Genomic DNA, 18,112 nt, shown 5'->3' with positions numbered 1-18,112 from the left:
TGTGTCAATTCACAAATCTATTAAGTACAGCTTGCTTTTCTTTTTTCAAAAAAAAAAGAATATAACTTTAACATGTTTTCAAAGCTGTCTTGCTTGTCTATGTTTCTCAACTTCCTTCTTTTCTCTTCTGTGCATTTAAAACAATGTTTCAATGACCCTCTTTCCTTTCCTTTCTTTCTTTCTCTTTTTTTTTGAAAAATTATTCCTTGCTTCCCTCTTCCCCCAAATAAACTACGCATTTTTTTAAAAAGGAAAACACTGTCCTTCTAGCATATTAGCACAGTAAAGTAAAACGAATTACTCCACTGGCCATGTCCAAAGATGTATGTATCATTTGGCACCTTGAGTCCATCACTCATCTGTCAGAAAGTGGGTGGCATGCTTCCTCACGGATCCTCTGGAGTCATGGTAGATTACTGAATTTGTTACAGTTCTTCAAAGTTGTTTTTCTTTATAATTTATTGCTACTATATAAAATGTATAAATGTAAGTATATATATATATATACATATATATATGTATATAGGTATATACCTATACCTGTGTGTGTGTGTGTGTGTGTGTGTGTGTGTACTTTTTTTTTCAATTCATTCACACAGCAACCAAATGAGGTAGGTAGGAGCAAATGCTATTATCTTCACTTTAGCCTAGTGAGACTGGGATTTGGCATATCCTAATAGCATAAGGGATTCAATAAGATTAAACTATTTATATTCCTACATGAGAAGATGATACTTGTAAGTCCTAAAATCTTTATCATTATTAAGGCAGTTAGAAGGAGTCTACATAGAGGTCACAGGTGTGAGTTAACAATAATAGGATGATATCTAAAAAAAAAAATTAAGAAGTGAGAAAGATGAATGCACTGGGAGAAGTGGGGAGAGGTAGAATAGGGTAAATTGTTTCACATAAACGAGGCACAAAAGAGCTTTTATAGTGGAGGGGAAGAAGGATGGTGGTGTCTATGTAGACTCCTAACTGCCCTAATAATAATATTGAATCCCTTATGATTTTTCTTTCCTGTTTACCTTTGTATGCTTCTTTTGAGTCTTGTATTTGAAAGTCAACTTTTCTTTTCAGCTCTGGTCAGGGATCAGGAATGTTTGAAAGTCCTCTATTTCATTAAATATCCATTTTTACCCCAAAGGACAGTATTCTGTTTTGCTAGGTAGGTGATTCTTGGTTGTAATTCTAGCTCCTTTGCCCTTTGGAATATCATATGGCAAGCCCTCTGATCCTTTCACATAGAGGCTGCTAAATCTTGTGTTATCCTGACTATGGATCCATGATATTTTAATTTGTTCTTTCTGACTACTTGCAATATTTTCTCCTTGACCTGAGAGCTCTATAATTTGGATATAATATTCCTGGGAGTTTTCATTTAGGGATCTCTTTCAGGAGGCAAGCAGTGGATTCTTTTAATTTTTATCTTACTCTCTGGTTCTAAAATATCAGTGCAATTTTCCTTGACAATTTCTTGAAATATGATGTCTAGGTTCTTTTTTTGATCAGGGCGTTCAGTAAGTTCGATAATTCTTAAATTATCTTTCCTCAATCTATTTTGCAGGTCAATTTTTTTCCCAAATGAGATATTTCCCATTTTCTTCTATTTTTTCATTCTTTTGATTTTGTTTTATTATTTCTTGATGTCTTATGGAGCGATTAGCTTCCACTTGCCCAATTCTTACCCAGTAAAGAATTATTTTCTTCAGTAAGTTTTAGTACATCCTTTTCCATTTGGCCAACTCCACTTTTTAAGGAGTTCTTCTCTTCAGTGAATTTTTGTATATCTTTTACTATTTGGCCTATTCTGTTTTTTAAGGATTTATTTTCTTCAGTATTTTTTGGTGCCTTCTTTACCAAGCTGTTGACTCTTTTTTTTCCATAATTTTCTTGCCTAACTCTCATTTCTTTTTCCACTTTTTTCTGTATCTCTTTTATTTGATTTTTTAAATGCTTTTTGAACTCTTTGAGGAATTCTTTTGGGGCCTGAGATCAATTCATATTTTTCTTCGAGGCTTTGCATGTAGCTGTTTTTACATTTGATCTTCCCTGTCACCATAGTAACTTTCTATGGTCAGATTTTTTTCTTGTTGTTTGATCACTTTTCTAGCCTATTTCTTGACTTTTAACTTTATGTTAAAGTTGGGCCCTGCTCCCAGGGTGGAGAGGGCACTGTCCCAAAATTCAGGTTTTTGTACTATTGTTTTCAGAGCTACTTCTGGTGGGTCTGTATATCTTCAGTTCTTCCAAGGGAGTACAATCTAAGGAAAGATGTGGTCACTGCTTTCCTGTCCTATGCTCTGGTCTGTGAGCAACCACAAGCACTCTCTTCCACCCTAGAACTGCATCCAGGGTCCCTGCTCCTAATAATGCCCCTACTTACCCTGAGACAGAGACTTGGAATTGTGTAAGGGCAATGCAACAGAGGCCTGCTCAGGGTGTCAGCAAAGGGTCCCCCATAATCTCCTTCTGACCAGTTGTCAGACCTGCTCACTGTCTGTGGGCTGAGAACTCCAGAAACTTCCAATTCAATCACCCTCAAGGCCTGCTGCTTGCTTGCCTAACACAGCCGGCACTGGCATGGCTCATGTTAGACTGTGATCCACTCCCACTCCAGTGAGACACACCTTTCCTGCCAAAATTCTAAATTGTCTTGGGCTGGAAAATTGTTTCACCCTGTTCTTTTTGTTGGTTCTGCCACTTCAGAATTCATTTTGAGGCATTTTTTTAATGTTTTCCAGAGGGGAATTTGGGAGACCCTTCACTCTACCATCTTGGCTCCACCCATTGACAAAATGATTTTTAATAATTTCCTTTATTTCTTCTTCATTCGTTGTGATTTCTTCTTTTTTTCATTTTAAGTTGTCCATTTGCTTTCCCTGCCTTTTTAAAAAGTAGATTAGCCAATATATCTTTATTAGTTAAAAAAAGCAACAGCTCTGAGTTTTATTCATTCATAAAATGAGTTTTTTTGCTTTCATTTTTATTAACCTCTCCTTTGATTTTTCAGAATTTCTATTTTAATGTTTAGTTGAGAGTTTTTGATTTGTTGGTTTTCTAGTTGCCTGCCCAATTTATTCACCATGTTCTTTCTCTCTTTTGTGCTTGACCACTGGTAGGAGTTCTATCCTCATGCCTGCAGGCTTCTGGCTGTCTCTTTGCCCAATTGTAGGTTAGAGGAAGGTGCTTACTACATTTTCTCTTTGGATTTCTTGAACATTATTCCATTAGGTACACTTGTAGATCTTGGATGGATTAGGTGTGGGAGAGCCAGATACCTCTACAAACTTTAACATTGCCATCTTAACCATAAGCTAAGAGAAATATTTCAGGAAGCAGAGAGATACAAAGAGGATGTATACCAAAATATGAAGGATAAGAGAGAAAGAGGGGCAGAGAGATTCCTTGCCCATAAGGGGAAAGTATCAGATATCTATCATCATCATCATCTGCTTTGCAGATTAGCCACAGTGCTTTGTGTGAGACCCAGTTCTCAGCTTGTCAGTGGTCTTCAGATAATCCCATTCGAGAGGGTCAGACAGGCCCTAAGAGGTATTCCATGGGCACCTGTACTGAAGCCTCTTCTGTACACAAGGGCCCAGCTAGACAGAAGAAGCTCTCTTGTTGGCTGGCAGAAGCCTGGCCTGGCCTGTAATGCTGTTTTTAAGTAATTCATTCAAACAAATGCAGACTCACCACAGGAAGGGTTTAGGCAGATTTGGTGTATGGCAAGCCAGCTGTGGGTAGCTGGAAAACCCCTGGTGTTTGTTAACCTTTGCCATCTTAACTTCTCCTTTGGACACTGCAGTAACCTGGATGATCTCCAAGAGAATTCTGTATGTGTGGGGAGTGGTATATATATATGTACATGTACACCTTTGAGTGGTGTGTGTGTGTGTGTGTGTGTGTGTGTGTGTGTTTTAGTGAGTGTGTGCTTTCTTTGGGGGCATTTTTCTTCAATCTTTTATCCTCTTGACTCCTTTTTTTCCCACTTAATAGTATTTTATTTTTTCCAGTTACATGTAAAGATATCCTCTTGATTTCTGTAGGCTACTCTCCTCCCACCTGCCCTGTATGCCCTCAGTACTCACGTGCACTCTCCCATCCTTCCCAGGCACTCCCCTCCCCCCTTAACCAACCCACTGGGGCACTGGCATCAGGCTTGGTGCTCAGGAGTTTCTGGATAGGTGGGGATAAAGGATCCAGCAGAACGGAGTATAATCACAGAGGGCTGAGCAGGTGGCTGTCATGCCCAGGCTGGCTTTGTTTTCTCAGCTGCTGCAGCTGAATTGTCTGTAATCCTCCCAGTCATTGTAGTCCCGCTCCAACCCCCACCCCAAGGCTTAAACCACTTTCAAAAGCTTCCCGGTTTCCAATTCTGGGGTGCCCCTCAGCCAGGAAGCAGGGATTTGGTGACTCAGGGCTTTGGAAGGTGGGGAGGAAGCCCTCATCCCTTCCTGAAACAGCAGAGGTTGAGTAAGCCTCAAAACAGTGCCTTGAGTTCTTGCTTCCCCAGCCTCCCCAGGCCCTAGAGGAATCTGGTCCTCCAGCCTCTTGTCCCCTCTAAAGGCTTAAAATAGAATCTCAGTGTTGGAAGAGACTGCCTGATCTAAGACCTTCATTTTATAGATAGAGAAACTGAGGCCCAGAGAATGAAGAGGACTTGTCCAATGTCACTCAGAATTTGAGTCCCAACCCAGCTCCCTTATAGGGAAGTATGGTTCATGCTGGTCCTCCAGCCAATGGAGGTGATAAGACTGCTCGCAAATTACATCAATATTAATTAGAGGCTTAGGCTCCCTTCGGAGTTGGAGCTGAGATTCTAGAGGAGTGTAGGGTTAATTCACGGCAGCTAGAGGATTTGATGAATGGAGTTCTGAGCCTGGAGTCAGGAAGACCTGAGTTCAAATCCTGCCTCAGATACTTATTAGCTGTGTGACCCTGGCCAAGTCACTTAATCTCTGTTTGCCTAAATCCACTGGAGAAGAAAATAGCAAACCACTCCAGTATCTTTACCTCGAAAATCTCCATAAACAGGATGGTTCATAGGGTCATGAAGAGTCAGACATGACTCTTTGGTATTAATTCACATGCAAAGCCTAGGCATTTCAGTTCTTCCCTCTTCCAATTTGCTTCACATTTGGATGCCCTCGTTTTAAATTTTATAAGGGAGCTCTCAGAGAGTAGGGACAGGGTCGTCAGTTGCTCTGGGGCCACTGCCAATGGAAAGAGCACAGATAAACACAGATAAGGTTCAGGGATTGCTAACGCTAGTCCTGATTCTGCCACAGATTGCCTCTAGGTAAGTCCCTTCCCAGTCCTTAACCTCAGTTTCCTCTTTAGAATAGAGGCAATGATTCCCAAACCATGCTTCTAATTCCACCCAGCAGGACACACATGCACACAGAAGCATGAGCATAGACTCACGCATGTATACAAACACACATGTGTCTTGCTCTTGCCCCTGTTCTAGGAGTGGTAATTAAATCAGAACTACCACTACAGCCAAAAGGGGCATTTGGTCCAGTGGCTCTACTCACAATCCCTGGGGCTCAGTACACTAAGACTTCTTTCTCTGGCTTCCACTCCCCTATATATGTTGTATCCCTCTATTAGAATGTGAGCTCTTTGGAGGCAAAGATTCTCTCGATTTTGTTTTTATTATCCCTGGCACAGAGCAAGTGCTTATATCTCAATATATTCCATCAGTATTGGATAATCTCTGCCCTGAGAAAACACTTTGTGAGTGGCATAGCTGCCTGCTGCCTGGTGTGTCTAAACTAGTTCTCACAGCTCTAACCAATTGTTAAATTTTCAGTGTGAGTGTTCACACCTTGGAAATCAGCCGGCTTGATCTATTATTTTGTTGATTGTATAGACTTAAGAAAGTGCTGGAGAAAACAGATTAAACTTAAAAGGGGGCTCTGCTTACCTTCTCCCCCTGCCTGGAGCAATTTGTAAAACATTTACCAACACCTCGCTGCCCACGAAGCAAGAAGGCACAACGCAACTTCGGTCATGATGGAGGAACAAATGGTATCACACCTTAGGCCTTTTAAAGGGCCTTGTTGCAGTAATTACTCTTCAGTGCTAGGTGAACAAGTACATGAAAGAGGAATAAAGGATCTAAGTCATGAAAATGTCTACCACTCCAGCAACCTAATTAGGTTCATTGAAGGCTTCTGTGAAGCCCCTCTAGTGCCAGAAACATATTCTGATGATATTGTTATCCCCAGCAGAATATATATTTGTTGAGGGCAGGGACTGTTTCACATTCTTGTGTTTCTCGTCCGGTGCCTGGCTTCTGGCAAATGCTTAATAACCACTCGTCAAAAGCGAATTGAACAGAAAACAAACAGTGGCCAAGTAGATGCTGTCAAAAGCAGCAGTCTCTTTCAGGTGTCTATGTTAGAGTAGATGTGTGCTTTGCTGTTGCCTCAGTTTACCCCACTCCCCTGAGCAGCCTTAGCCTCACAACATTTTCTTACCTGTAGGACAATGGATTCACTCACAGTAGAAGGTCTTCAGCCTCAGGAGGGAGCCTGGCTGATAGCAAGACTAGCCTGGGCCTCCAATATGGGACTCCATCCCGCCTCTATTCCCACAACAGTGAGGCCAATTTGCAGGCACAGATGAGCAACCTCCATGTGTCTCCACCCCACAGGTAAGTGATACTGTTGATCCTCACTGCTCCCCTAACACTTCCCTAAAAAGTGCCCAGGCCAACATACCATAATGCCTCAGGGTCCACTATCAGTACTTCTACCCTTTGGGGTAGACACTCTCTGCTCTCTGAGATAAGTTTCTCCAGGAATATAGTCCTAGCCTCAACTCCTCCCTACTCTATCCCCTAACCTAGGGGTGGGGAAGTTGGGACCTTGAGGCCTTTTAGGTCTTTGGGTGCAGCCTTTTGACTGAGTCCAAGTTTTATAGAACAAATCCTTTTATTAAGGGGATTTGTTCTGTGAAGTTTAGATTCAGTCAAAGGGTAGCACTTAAGGACCTAGAAGACCACTTGTGGCCTTGAGGCCACAGGTTCCCCACCCCTGCCCAAACCCAAACTGGGCCTGTAGGAATGGTTTTTTTTTTTTTTTTGCTACTCTCATTTCTCCTTCAAAACTCCACAGTTCTAGCCCCATTTTTGTGCCTTCCTGGGGCTTCTATTACCCTGTGCCACCTACCCTAGCTTTTACTGATTCCACCTCTTCAATTGTAGAGCTTTAATCTCAAGTGACTCCCTTCGGTCATTCAGAAGAAAGGAAAGGACACCCTCCTGAGAGGGGGCAGCCCCAGACACTTTCTCCTCTGAGAAACCTGTTTTCTCAGATATTATACAGAAACTGGTGCCCCCATCCCAGTCAGGTAGAAATTGAGAAGCAGGTTTGGGCTAGAAGAAATAGATGATAAATATCCAGTTAAGAACAATAACAACAACAAATCAGTGGGGCATAGCTATGAGTGGACACATTCCTCATGGTACCTTGAAAGTCCATCAATGAGCATTTGTCCTTTGGGTCTTTTCTCCTAGAGAGGAGGATTAGGGATCAGACCTGTGACTTCATTGGCTTGACTATTGGCTCCTAGTGAAGAACTCCCTCCACCAAAGCAAGTCAGCACTTTTCCTTGCAATTTATAGTCTTCCACAGTTCAATAGCCTAGGTTACTGAGAGATGAAATGACTTGCCCAGGGCCACACAGCCAGTATGTGTTAGAGACGGGACTTGAACTCAGGACCTCCTGGCTCTGAAGCTGTTCTCTATCTACTACACCATGCTGCCTGTCAAACAATAAAATATACATCCCAGGGTAAGCTCAGGGAGGACAAAAACCTCCAAGGGAGCAGAAAAGCAAAAACTTGCTTCATTTTGATTTTCAGACAGAACGAAACAGGTGCTAAATGTTCAATAAATCAACCAACAGACTTAGCCATCAAAGACACAATCATCCACCTTTCTCTCTAGCTCTGATTATGTTTTCTAGAATTCCATGTTCTTTAGTCCCTCCTGGGACTTATCTCCCTTTTTCCAGACTTGATTTTTAACTGGTCTCCCCGTTGTTCATTTTTTTCTGCCCAGGATTCCAACTGTCCTGTGAGGTCTAGGATAGAGGTCTGGGTCTAAGGCAAGGTCTGGCCAGGCGCCATTTCATCTCTCATCAGCTCTTAGATACATTATTTTCTTTATTAAAAAAAATTGTACTGATATCTTTTATTTTTACATCACTTTCATTTCTAAATAATTCCTTCCCTACTCCCCTACCCAGAGAACCACTCCTATAACAAAAATAAAAAGGAAAGAAGAAAAAAAAAATTCAGCAAAAATACCCAACACATAAAATGAGTTGGACAATGTATGCAATGTTCTGCATTCATCATCCCCCACTTCTGTGAAGAAGGATTCATTTAATCTAAATGCTAATTTAGCCATAAAAACAAGATAGGTGGGGCTTTTTGGACCCCCCCTCCAATTCCTGACCAAAGGTTGGCAGCAAAAGCAACCCCCTTCCAAGTTCCTCTGGGCATGGCAGAAACAGATCTCTTTTTGGACAAGGGGCATCAAGAGTAGTCCCAAGCAATTAGTCAGATTTTGGTAGTGACGCTGAAAACATAGCTCCCATCACCCACTTTCTTCTGCCACAGATACACGGGGCAGGTGTGCACTGGGTCAGAGTTTCTGGGGGACCTAAAGATGCCAGAGACACGTGTAGTGTTTTGAGTCTGTGTTTCCACCCAGGACTTGGGGTTGTGACCCTACCCTCTGCTAGGCACTCAGCCCTTCTACTCCAAACAAGACAGTGTTTCCTCACTACCAGTCAGTACTAATCTTCATTAGCTATTTTTTGTTCCAAAACTTGCACTATCAAAAACTTTAAAAACTATAGTTAGAATATTTTGAAATTGATTCCTCATGTCATTTTCCTCCCCAGTCTCCTTGACCTCAGTTTCCTCATCTGAAAAATAAAAAGATGACCTCTGAGGTCAGTTCCAGCTCTATGATTCAATGAGGCCTCCGTCTCAGCAGCACTGGGTCATAGTGTTGCATCTCTGAGAGCCACCCTGCTGAATCTCTTAAAAAATTTAGATAATTTGCCAGCTTGCAGAATAGAATCATAGATTTTGGGCTAGAAGGAACCTGTGAGGTTCTCTAATCCAGAGCTGTCAACGCCTTCAAAACTCCTCTGGCTGGACCAGATTAAAATGTAATTGGGAACTGTTTAACAAAATAAATGAAAATATAATACAACATAGAAAATGTTAATTTGTGGTTTTCTAAGTCAATATGTGACTGTTCCATTACTATAATAATTTGACAATACTGCATTAGTCCAACCCCCCCACTCCCATTTTACAGTTGAAGAAACTGAGGCTCAGAGATGCAGTAACTTGATCGAGGTCACAAAGGCAGTAAGTGATTGATTTAGGGCTAGAAAGGGTCTTAGAGGCCATCTAGTCTAACCCCCTCATTTTACAGAAGAGGAAACAGACCCAAAGTGCTTTGCTCAAGGTTACACTGGGAGATGGAACGCAGATCCTCTGACTCCCAAACAAACTCATTTTACGCTGTACCACACTGCCTCAGTCATAGGTTAGGTTTGAAAATACTGCACTTAATCATTCTGCTTTACTTTGGCTTCTGCCCCAGGATGCCCAAGAGATTTTGTGAAATTCATGAAGATCCTGGCTCTCCACTCCTTAAACCATGGGGAGCTCTTGGCCATGATTTCATGTAGGATTTGAACAGGATGGGAGAGACACAGACGTGGGAAAGGAAGGAAATCCGTGAAGTTGGTGACTGTATCACTTAAGGGGGATCCCTGAGCTCCTCCGGGCCCCCAGTGAGGGAAGGAAGGGCCAGAAGTGCACATTGGGAGGTCTCTCTCCTAAACAGCACATAACCAGGACACTCCCATTTCAGTATCATGATGCAGTGGAAAGAATGTTAAACGTGGAGAGAACCTGAGCTCAGACGTCAGGACTTCAGCACTTTTTATCTGAGTAGCCTTAGTATCTTCATCTTTAAAAGAAGGGCGTGAGATTCTATAACCCCTATCTTCCTGTCCAGCTCTAAATCTATAACCTTTCATAGATACGATCCTTTCTCCTGATCTCTAAACAACTTGGATTCCTTCCAGTCAAGATATCAGAGGGAAGGCTCTCCTTCCCTCTAGAGGTATGAGAAAGCATTACTAGGGCCTAGAGGGAAAGCAGAGAGTCTCTCTAGGACAGAAAGCAGAGTGGGCCCCTCTGCCCCCACCACCAACCTCCTCCCCAATCCTTCATCTGGCCCAAACCAGGCTGAGCTCTGATACAAGCAGATGAGGAGTTGGGTCTCTCTATCAGACCACAGATGGCTCCTCCAGTTGGGCTGAACCATCTTGTCTGAGTGTGAGGGTCCTTTGCAGGTAGCAACCAAAAAGTTCCCACATGGAACCTGTGTTTCTTCTCTCTTCCACTCCCAGCAGTGCCGATTCTACAAGATCTCTCCCAAGGAGCAGGAATGGCATTGACATGGAATCTGATGTGTATAAAATGCTCCAGGAATATGGAGAACCTGCCTCAGAGCCCAAGCAGTCTGGGTCCTTCAGATACCTACAGGGCATGCTAGAAGCCGGAGAGAATGGTAAGAAGTACTCATGTACCCAGGGTTCTCCACTTACACATCCCTTCTTGCTCTATGTCCCACCTTCCCTTCCCTTCTCTCCACCCAGTCTTATGCTTGCCTAGGACAAAGTATGACATAACAGGAAAAGTCCAAACTGTGGAATCAGACAACCTGCCTTCAAAGCCCATCTCTGCCCCTTACTGACTGGCTGTGTGACCTTGGTGTAGTTAATAACCTCTCTGGGCCTCAGTGTCCTCATGAGGATGGGCTAAATGAATTGAGTGCCTACAGTCACCCATTAGCAGTAAGGTAGGGGCTGGAAGGGGTGGGGCTCAAAACACAGCTTTCAAAAAAAAAATAGCTGCCCTGTAGATGTCTAGTTAACACTTGTGGATTGCTCATTTCTGAGCTAGAAGTTCCACAATCTGATGTGGTCAGCATTGGACAGAGAGCCAGGAACCTTGGGTTCTCCTCTGATCTCATTTCCTCACTCTTAGGCCCAGAGAGATTAAGTAACCTGTCTGAAGTGACATCCTGTCATTCTTTTTTCTCTTTATTTAACCCTCTAAAAATGTTTTTTTAATCATGAACCTAACAATCATCAGCAATTATGAGCATTTCAATATACAAAACTTTTTTTTAAAAAAGGATTGTATATGAAATTGGTATCACACAGTGTCATCACCTATAAAATGGCTCTGTGCGTGCCACTGATGAGAGTTTAAGAAAAACTAAAAGATGCTGAGCACTTAACCCTCAGTAATCTCTTAATTGACAACTCTAATGTCCTCCTTTCAACCCTCATCCTTAACCTCTCTATAAAGCATTTAACACTATTGACCATCTTCTTCTGCTCTCACTTGGTTTTACTTCTCCTTTTCAGTCTTTTTTGCTTGAAAATGGTGAGTGTTCCCCAATACTCAGTTCTGGGTTCTCTTTTATTTATATATTCTCTCACTTGGTGATCTCATCATGGGTTCAAATTTTCATCTTAATACAGATGATCCTCAGATCTGTTTATTCAGACTTAATCTTTCTAAAGGCAGTCTCGAATCACAAACTGCCTTTTGGACATCCCAAACTATAAATCCTGTAGGGAAGATTAGAAATCTATCTGTACAGGACATTCTAAGCACCTGGGCTGAGACCTAATTAGACCTCACTCTTATGATTTTGAGAATCTATGCAAGGTCATGCCCTAACCTGGCATTTACCCTGGTAAATTCTGCCAAGAACTGGACATTTACCATGTTTATGCCAGGATTTCAAGATTATCGCCTTTATGACTTTTTTGTGTCTCTGCATCTATGCCAGAATGTGGGAGGGAATGAGACCCCTATGCTCCAACTCTGATGTCCTCAGTAAACGCTATCTCAGCCTTAACTGTAGCATCTGAAAGTTCTTCTTCCCTTTCTCCTGAGTCAGGCAGCATCAGATTGCCAGATATGGTCTCTGACACCTTGAGGTCTCTGCCAAGGATGACACAGTCCCACAACCAGCGCCAGCATTGAGTTGGCAGTTAGCAGAGGAGTTGGGTAGATATTCCCCGGAAATAGCCAAAGGTCATCCAGGCGGTCTTTGTCTTCCTACATGCCTCGGCTTGGGTTATTGGCCCAAATCAGCCAAACTAGTCAGCTTAATAATCCTGCCTCCCAAAGCCCTTAGTTTGTGATAGTAGAGTATGAGGGGTTTTTTTGTTCGTTTATTTTACTCATAAAAAAAATGAACCTGAGGGTTCATCTTTACCAACAGAAGTAAGGGGTGGGGATAAAGATGCACATAACTACATCCTGGAGGCCCCTCCACACTGGGATATATTTTAAAATTATCCCATTTCTAGGTCTCAGTCCAGAATGTGTGGGCAGCATCACAACTGATTATCAGATACTAGCAATCAGAAAGGAACAGGAGAAAACCAAAGGAAAAAGCAATGCCTTTTTAGAGGGTTTGGATCCTCCTCTCTTTAAAAATCATTAATTAATTTATTTATTTTTAGTTTTCAACATTCACTTCCATAAGATTTTGAGTTTTAAATTTTCTCTCCCTCCCACTTCTCCCCCCTCCCCAAGATGGCATGCAATCTGATATAGGCTCTACTTATACATTCATATTAAGCATATTTGCATATTAATCATGTTGTAAAGAAGAATTAGAACTCATGGGAAGAACCATGAGAAAGAAGAAACAAAACAACAAAAGAAAAAGAGAGCAAATAGTATGTTTCCATCTGCATTCAGACTCCATAGTTCTTTCTCTGGATGTGGATACCATTTTCCATCATGAGTCTTGTGGAGTTGTATTAGATCCTTGCATTACTGAGAAGAGCCAAGTCTATCACAGTCAGTCATAATACAATGTGGTTGTTATTTTGTACAATGTTCTTCTGGTTATGCTTATTTCACTCTGCATCAGTTCATATAAGTCTTTCTAGGTTTTTCTGAAGTCTTCCTGCTCATCATTTCTTATAGCACAATAGTATTCCATTACATTCCTATACCACAGCTTGTTCGGCCATTCCCCAAATGGTTGGGCATCCCCTCAATTTGCAATTCCTTGCCACCACATAGAGTTGCTATAAATATTTTTGTACATGTGGGTCCTTTTTCTGTTTTTATGATCTCTTTGGGATATAGACCTAAACAAATAGTCCTCTGATGCTTATGAATAACTTTGGAGAAGTCACCTAACTTCTCAGGACCTCAGTTTCTTCATCTACAAAATTAGGCTGTTGGACTGGATGACCTCCAAGGTCCCTTTCTGTTCTAAAACTATGATCTTGTGACTATATTTTTGCCCATGTGTAAAAATATGACATTTACGTGCATGATAGTATGTTCAAGGCAAGCCTTAGGGGTGTCATTTCAAATGTTTGTGTGTTCACATGGTTGTGAAAGTATGCCCACATGTAGTGTCTATCACATGTGTTCTGGCTTCACACCAGAGTACAGGTTCATGACTTAGAAGGAGGGAGGGGAGACCACAGGTGGGGATGAGAAAGGGGCACGGAGGAGAGGACTTAACTACTGTAGGCAAGGAGATCAGGTCACTGTGTCCCTCATTTTCTATAATGGTTCTCATTCATTCTTCATCACATAGGAATAGAACTGGAAGATTAATCAGTCAATCAACAAGCATTTATTAGACACCTGCTGCATACTGGATACTGGGTTAGGTGTTGGAGATAAAAAGATGAAAGTAAGACAACCAATACCTGACCTCAAGGAGCTTACCTTCTTCTAGGGGGACACAATTTGTTCACAGATAAGTGAGAACAGAATATATACAAAAGAAATACACAGTAATTTCAGACTGGGTGAATCATCATTCCTATCATTACGTAGTCCATTGGTTGGTGGAGTCTGTTGGTACTCTCACAGACTAGGGTGTGTGGGACAAGATGGGGAGCTGGAAAGTGTGGGGGACTGAGAAGAATAAGAGCAAGATGGGGTCCCAGGGGTACAGTTCTCTCTCAGGGTCACATCATGGGTGGAACACACACAGGCATGGTTACATCTCTGGTACTAGAAACTAAGCCAAGGATCCCAAAGCCTCATGTCTCTGAGACACAAGCTTGCCATAAAAGAGCTAGAATTTGGTTTTCAAAAAGAAGCTGGTGACTTTTCAGAGTCCAGTGGCTCTAAGCCCCTACAGATGAAGATGGGGCATGATATGTATGCCCCAATCCATCTGGACCTGTAGCATACACCTGCCCCCAAGTGACACATGCATATTCCCCATCTTTCCTGGTTTCTCATCTGTGGTACAAATGACTACATGGGATTTGTGTTTGTCTCTCTCTTCTGGGCTCCTGTCCTAAGTGCCCAGCTCCCTAAACTCCAGCTTGATGGTCAAGACAGAGTTCAAGCCTGGTCCATTTTCAACGTGTGTCCCTTCACTTGGCAGGTGAGAAACTAGATCGGGCAGGTGGCCCCAGAAGCCTCAAGTCTCCTGTCTCCAAGCTAGGTGGCCCCATGGGCAGCCTGCAGATGCTCCCTGAGTGTACCAGATGTGGGAATGGCATTGTGTGAGTACATACATGCAGCTTCCTCCCTCCCTCTGTTCTCTCTGTGTTTGTTCTGGGGCTGGGGGAGATAATGCAGGCCAGGTTCCCTTGCAGTGATGAAAAAGACTTTTGTAAGCTGTTCCCATGAAATACATCTATGTTTCTTTAATTCTAAGAACTCCCATGAGGGGATTCAGGCCACCATCAGGCACATGAGCAGTGGTTTAAAATGCAGGCACCAAAGGCATTGACTTTGTTGGAGATTTAGGGGTAGGACATACAGTCTTTTAATGTTACCTTAATTTGCAAAATCTTTTCTATCTCCCTTACCCAACAAACCATCCCTTGTAACAAAGAATTTTTTTAAAAAGAGGAATAAATAGCAGTTCGGCAAAAGTAGCCATCATGTCGGACTAATCTGATTGGCTATGCAGTGTTCCATACCCATAGTCCTCCACCTCTACAAAGAAAAGAAGGAAGTGCATTTTCCCATCTCTCTTCTTCCATACCCATAGTCCTCCACTTCTACAAACAAAAGAAGGAAGTGCATTTTCCCATCTCTCTTCAGGGACAAGTTTGGTCATTATCATTTTAAAGCATTCAGTTTTGGGTTCTGTTATCATTCTTTCCATTTTCATTGTTGAAGTCTTAATGTACTTAATAGAGGTAAAAATAGAAAACAGGGGAGGGCCAACAGGTGAAAACTGGTGCTAGGTGGTCACCTTTTTTTTTTTTTTTAGGTAGTGATCTTTTTACAAAACATCTGTCATGATTTCTCTTCTTGCCTTTCCGTCTCTCCGTAGGGGCACAATTGTGAAGGCACGGGACAAACTCTACCACCCTGAGTGCTTCATGTGCAGCGACTGTGGCCTGAACCTCAAGCAGAGAGGATACTTCTTTATTGAGGAGTGCCTGTATTGTGAGACCCATGCCAAGGCCCGGGTGAAGCCCCCAGAGGGCTACGACGTTGTAGCTGTCTACCCCAATGCCAAAGTTGAACTTGTCTGAGAGCAGCCCAGCCATCCCCAAACCTAGGGGCATTGACAGGGTGGCTTGCCCTAGCCATGCACACATACACACTACACCCTTTGTAACACGGCTCAAACCTTGTAGGTGACATCTTCACAGTAAAACACCTTTTCCCTCAGGAGAAGGAAAGGCATCAAGTTTGCCCCATGGAAGAGCTATTTCCTACTCCTCGCGCTGCTCCCTGTCTATATTGTATTTTCTGCTTTTGTTAACATTTCTGCCCTGGCCTTATCCAGACTCTCTGTAAATATAGGAAGCCTTTTCTACCTTGTCACCAATAAAACCAGCGTTCTGTATTTTGAGTTCCTTTTCATAACATGGTGAACATGTTCAAGAGCTCATAGGAAAAGAAGATGAGCTGCTTGAATCAGCTTAAATGAGTGACATTGAATTTTAAAACATGATTTCATCTTATTTTTATTTTATTCATATCTTTTGTATTTACATCACCCTTTTACCAAACATCTTCCTCCCATCCCCACTCCTATCATCCCTTGTAAAGCTAGCCATCATAAAAACTAAGTCTGAGCATATTCGCAATAATCCATACCCACAGACTTCACCTTTGAAAAGAAAGGGACAACTTTCTTGGTCATTATAATTACACATCTTTCCATTTTGTTTCCTTATTCTTTCCACTTACATTGTTACAATCATGTTATTGTTTTTCTGGTTCTGCTTCCTTCACTCTGTGTCAGTTTATACAAGTCTTCTCATGCTTCTCTGAAGTCTTTCTATCTATCATAAAACATGGGAGTCTTTGGAAGGAGTGCTGTCTCTGAAACCAGAGGAGTGGGACTCAAAACTTGTCTTTGGTAATTCCCTCTTGTGAGACCTTGGACAAGTCATTTAACTTCTCGGGACCTGCTTCCTCATCTGTATAATGAGGGGATTGGCCTAAATGGCCTCTAATATCCCTCCTAGCTCTTGCTCTAAGATCTAAGGTTTCCAATCTGTGTTTCTTGCCAACCCCACGGAGGCAGACTCAGCTCTGATTCAGCCTCTGGTGCTCAGCCACCAAGGCACACCACACCACACATGGCTACATGGTAGCAATCATGTTGAAAGGATTAGAAGGCACTGTTTCTTTCCAGGGACAAAGGACATAATACCAGAGGCACCTCACTCCCGCAGGGAGTGATAGAGAGGAAATCAGAAACTATCAGGGAAGAAGGAATAGACATTTAACCCAAAGCAATTGCTGCCACTCTTCTCTCCCTGGAGTGGAAAGGGGCTGGGTGAAGGAATGGCCACTCACTGCCACTTTATACTTTCTTTCTGGCCAAGACTCTGACGTTCACTCATGCCCCAAAGGGTACCAGGCCTAGGAGCCATCCTTTCTCTCCCCAAGGGGCCATCCAGGGCCATGAGCACTGGCTTTAGCCACTACATAGTAGGGAAAGAAGGGCAACTGTGCCCACCCTGCCCCACATTGAACCATTGACCCTTTGACTCCTTGGTACCTTAATTCCTTCCTCTGGTTTGACACGCAAGCTGATGATGCTTTGGTACAAACCAATATTCCTAGTGATGTGACCACCCTTAATCATTGAGCACTTTTTCAACACCTACTATGTGCTAGGCACCATGTGAGGCACTGAGAAAGTACACAAAGACAAAAATGAAATAGTTCCTGCCTTCAAGGAGCTTATATTCAACTGGGGGCACACCACATGTTCACAGATAAGTAAATACAGGATACATACAAATAAATGCAAAATGATAGTGCCAGACACTCACAAAGGGAATCAGGGAAAACCTCTTGAAGGAGATGGCCTCACCTGAGCCTTGGAGGGAGTTCTAACTGGCAGAGGTGAGAGGGGAAAGTGCTCCAGGAATAGGAGGAGGGGGACTTCCTGTGCCTAAGTGAAAAGGCAGTACCTGTCTATATCATGTGGTTAGTAGAAAGCAAAATCTAGGGAGGGGTTTTCAAATCTGCCTACTGAGGGAAGACAAGCCCCTGTCCCGGGTTAGATACATTAAGGGCAATGGATGACAGTGGCCAAAGACAGAGTAGTGAATGGTTTCCATGGTGCACACTGTCCCTTCTTGAGGACACATGTAGAAAGCAGGAATCTACACAGATCCAAGACAAGCATTGCACATGTAAACCTTCTTCAGAGGGTGGGAAATGAGAGCCCACTGTCTTCTGCCCCAGTCAGAACATCTCTACTACTAATTATGTTAGTTTAGGGGAATCGCATTTTAGGAAGAATATTGACAGATCAGTCGATCCAAAGGAAAGTGACCTTGATGGTGAGGGGGCTGGCAACCATGTCCTAGGTGGATTGTTGGAAGGAAATAGGGATGCAACTAGGGTTGGGGGGGGAGAGATAAACTATTTCATCAAGTATTTGAAAGACTGTCCTTTTGAAAAGGGATTATATTTGTTCTGCCCTGCTCCAGCAGGGAGAACTAGGAAGCTGCAAGGTAGAAGGGGTGGAAGTGTGTTTAGGCAAAAGCTTCCTAACAATAC

At 42.7% G+C, this 18,112-nt stretch overlaps 1 protein-coding gene across 2 annotated transcripts in view; it reads left to right on the top strand.

The window, feature by feature from the left end:
• Nucleotides 1–15,932, top strand: part of PDLIM4 (PDZ and LIM domain 4) — a 100,927-nt gene extending 84,995 nt beyond the window's left edge. The window contains exons 4-7 of one of the 2 annotated variants that reach the window (XM_027848970.1): nucleotides 6,498–6,667; nucleotides 10,465–10,622; nucleotides 14,508–14,628; nucleotides 15,411–15,932. In XM_027848970.1, the coding sequence (XP_027704771.1) occupies nucleotides 6,498–6,667; nucleotides 10,465–10,622; nucleotides 14,508–14,628; nucleotides 15,411–15,615 (654 nt within the window). In that variant the 3' untranslated portion in view covers nucleotides 15,616–15,932. Of the gene's footprint in view, nucleotides 1–6,497; nucleotides 6,668–10,461; nucleotides 10,623–14,507; nucleotides 14,629–15,410 lie in introns of both variants that reach the window. The other variant, XM_027848969.1, reaches the window with a different exon arrangement.
• The last annotated feature ends 2,180 nt before the right edge of the window (nucleotides 15,933–18,112 follow it).

This window comes from Vombatus ursinus, unplaced genomic scaffold, assembly GCF_900497805.2.
Source record: "Vombatus ursinus unplaced genomic scaffold, bare-nosed wombat genome assembly UNPS02007284.1, whole genome shotgun sequence".
Taxonomy (NCBI): domain Eukaryota; kingdom Metazoa; phylum Chordata; class Mammalia; order Diprotodontia; family Vombatidae; genus Vombatus; species Vombatus ursinus.
This window is presented reverse-complemented; position numbering and strand designations above follow the sequence as displayed.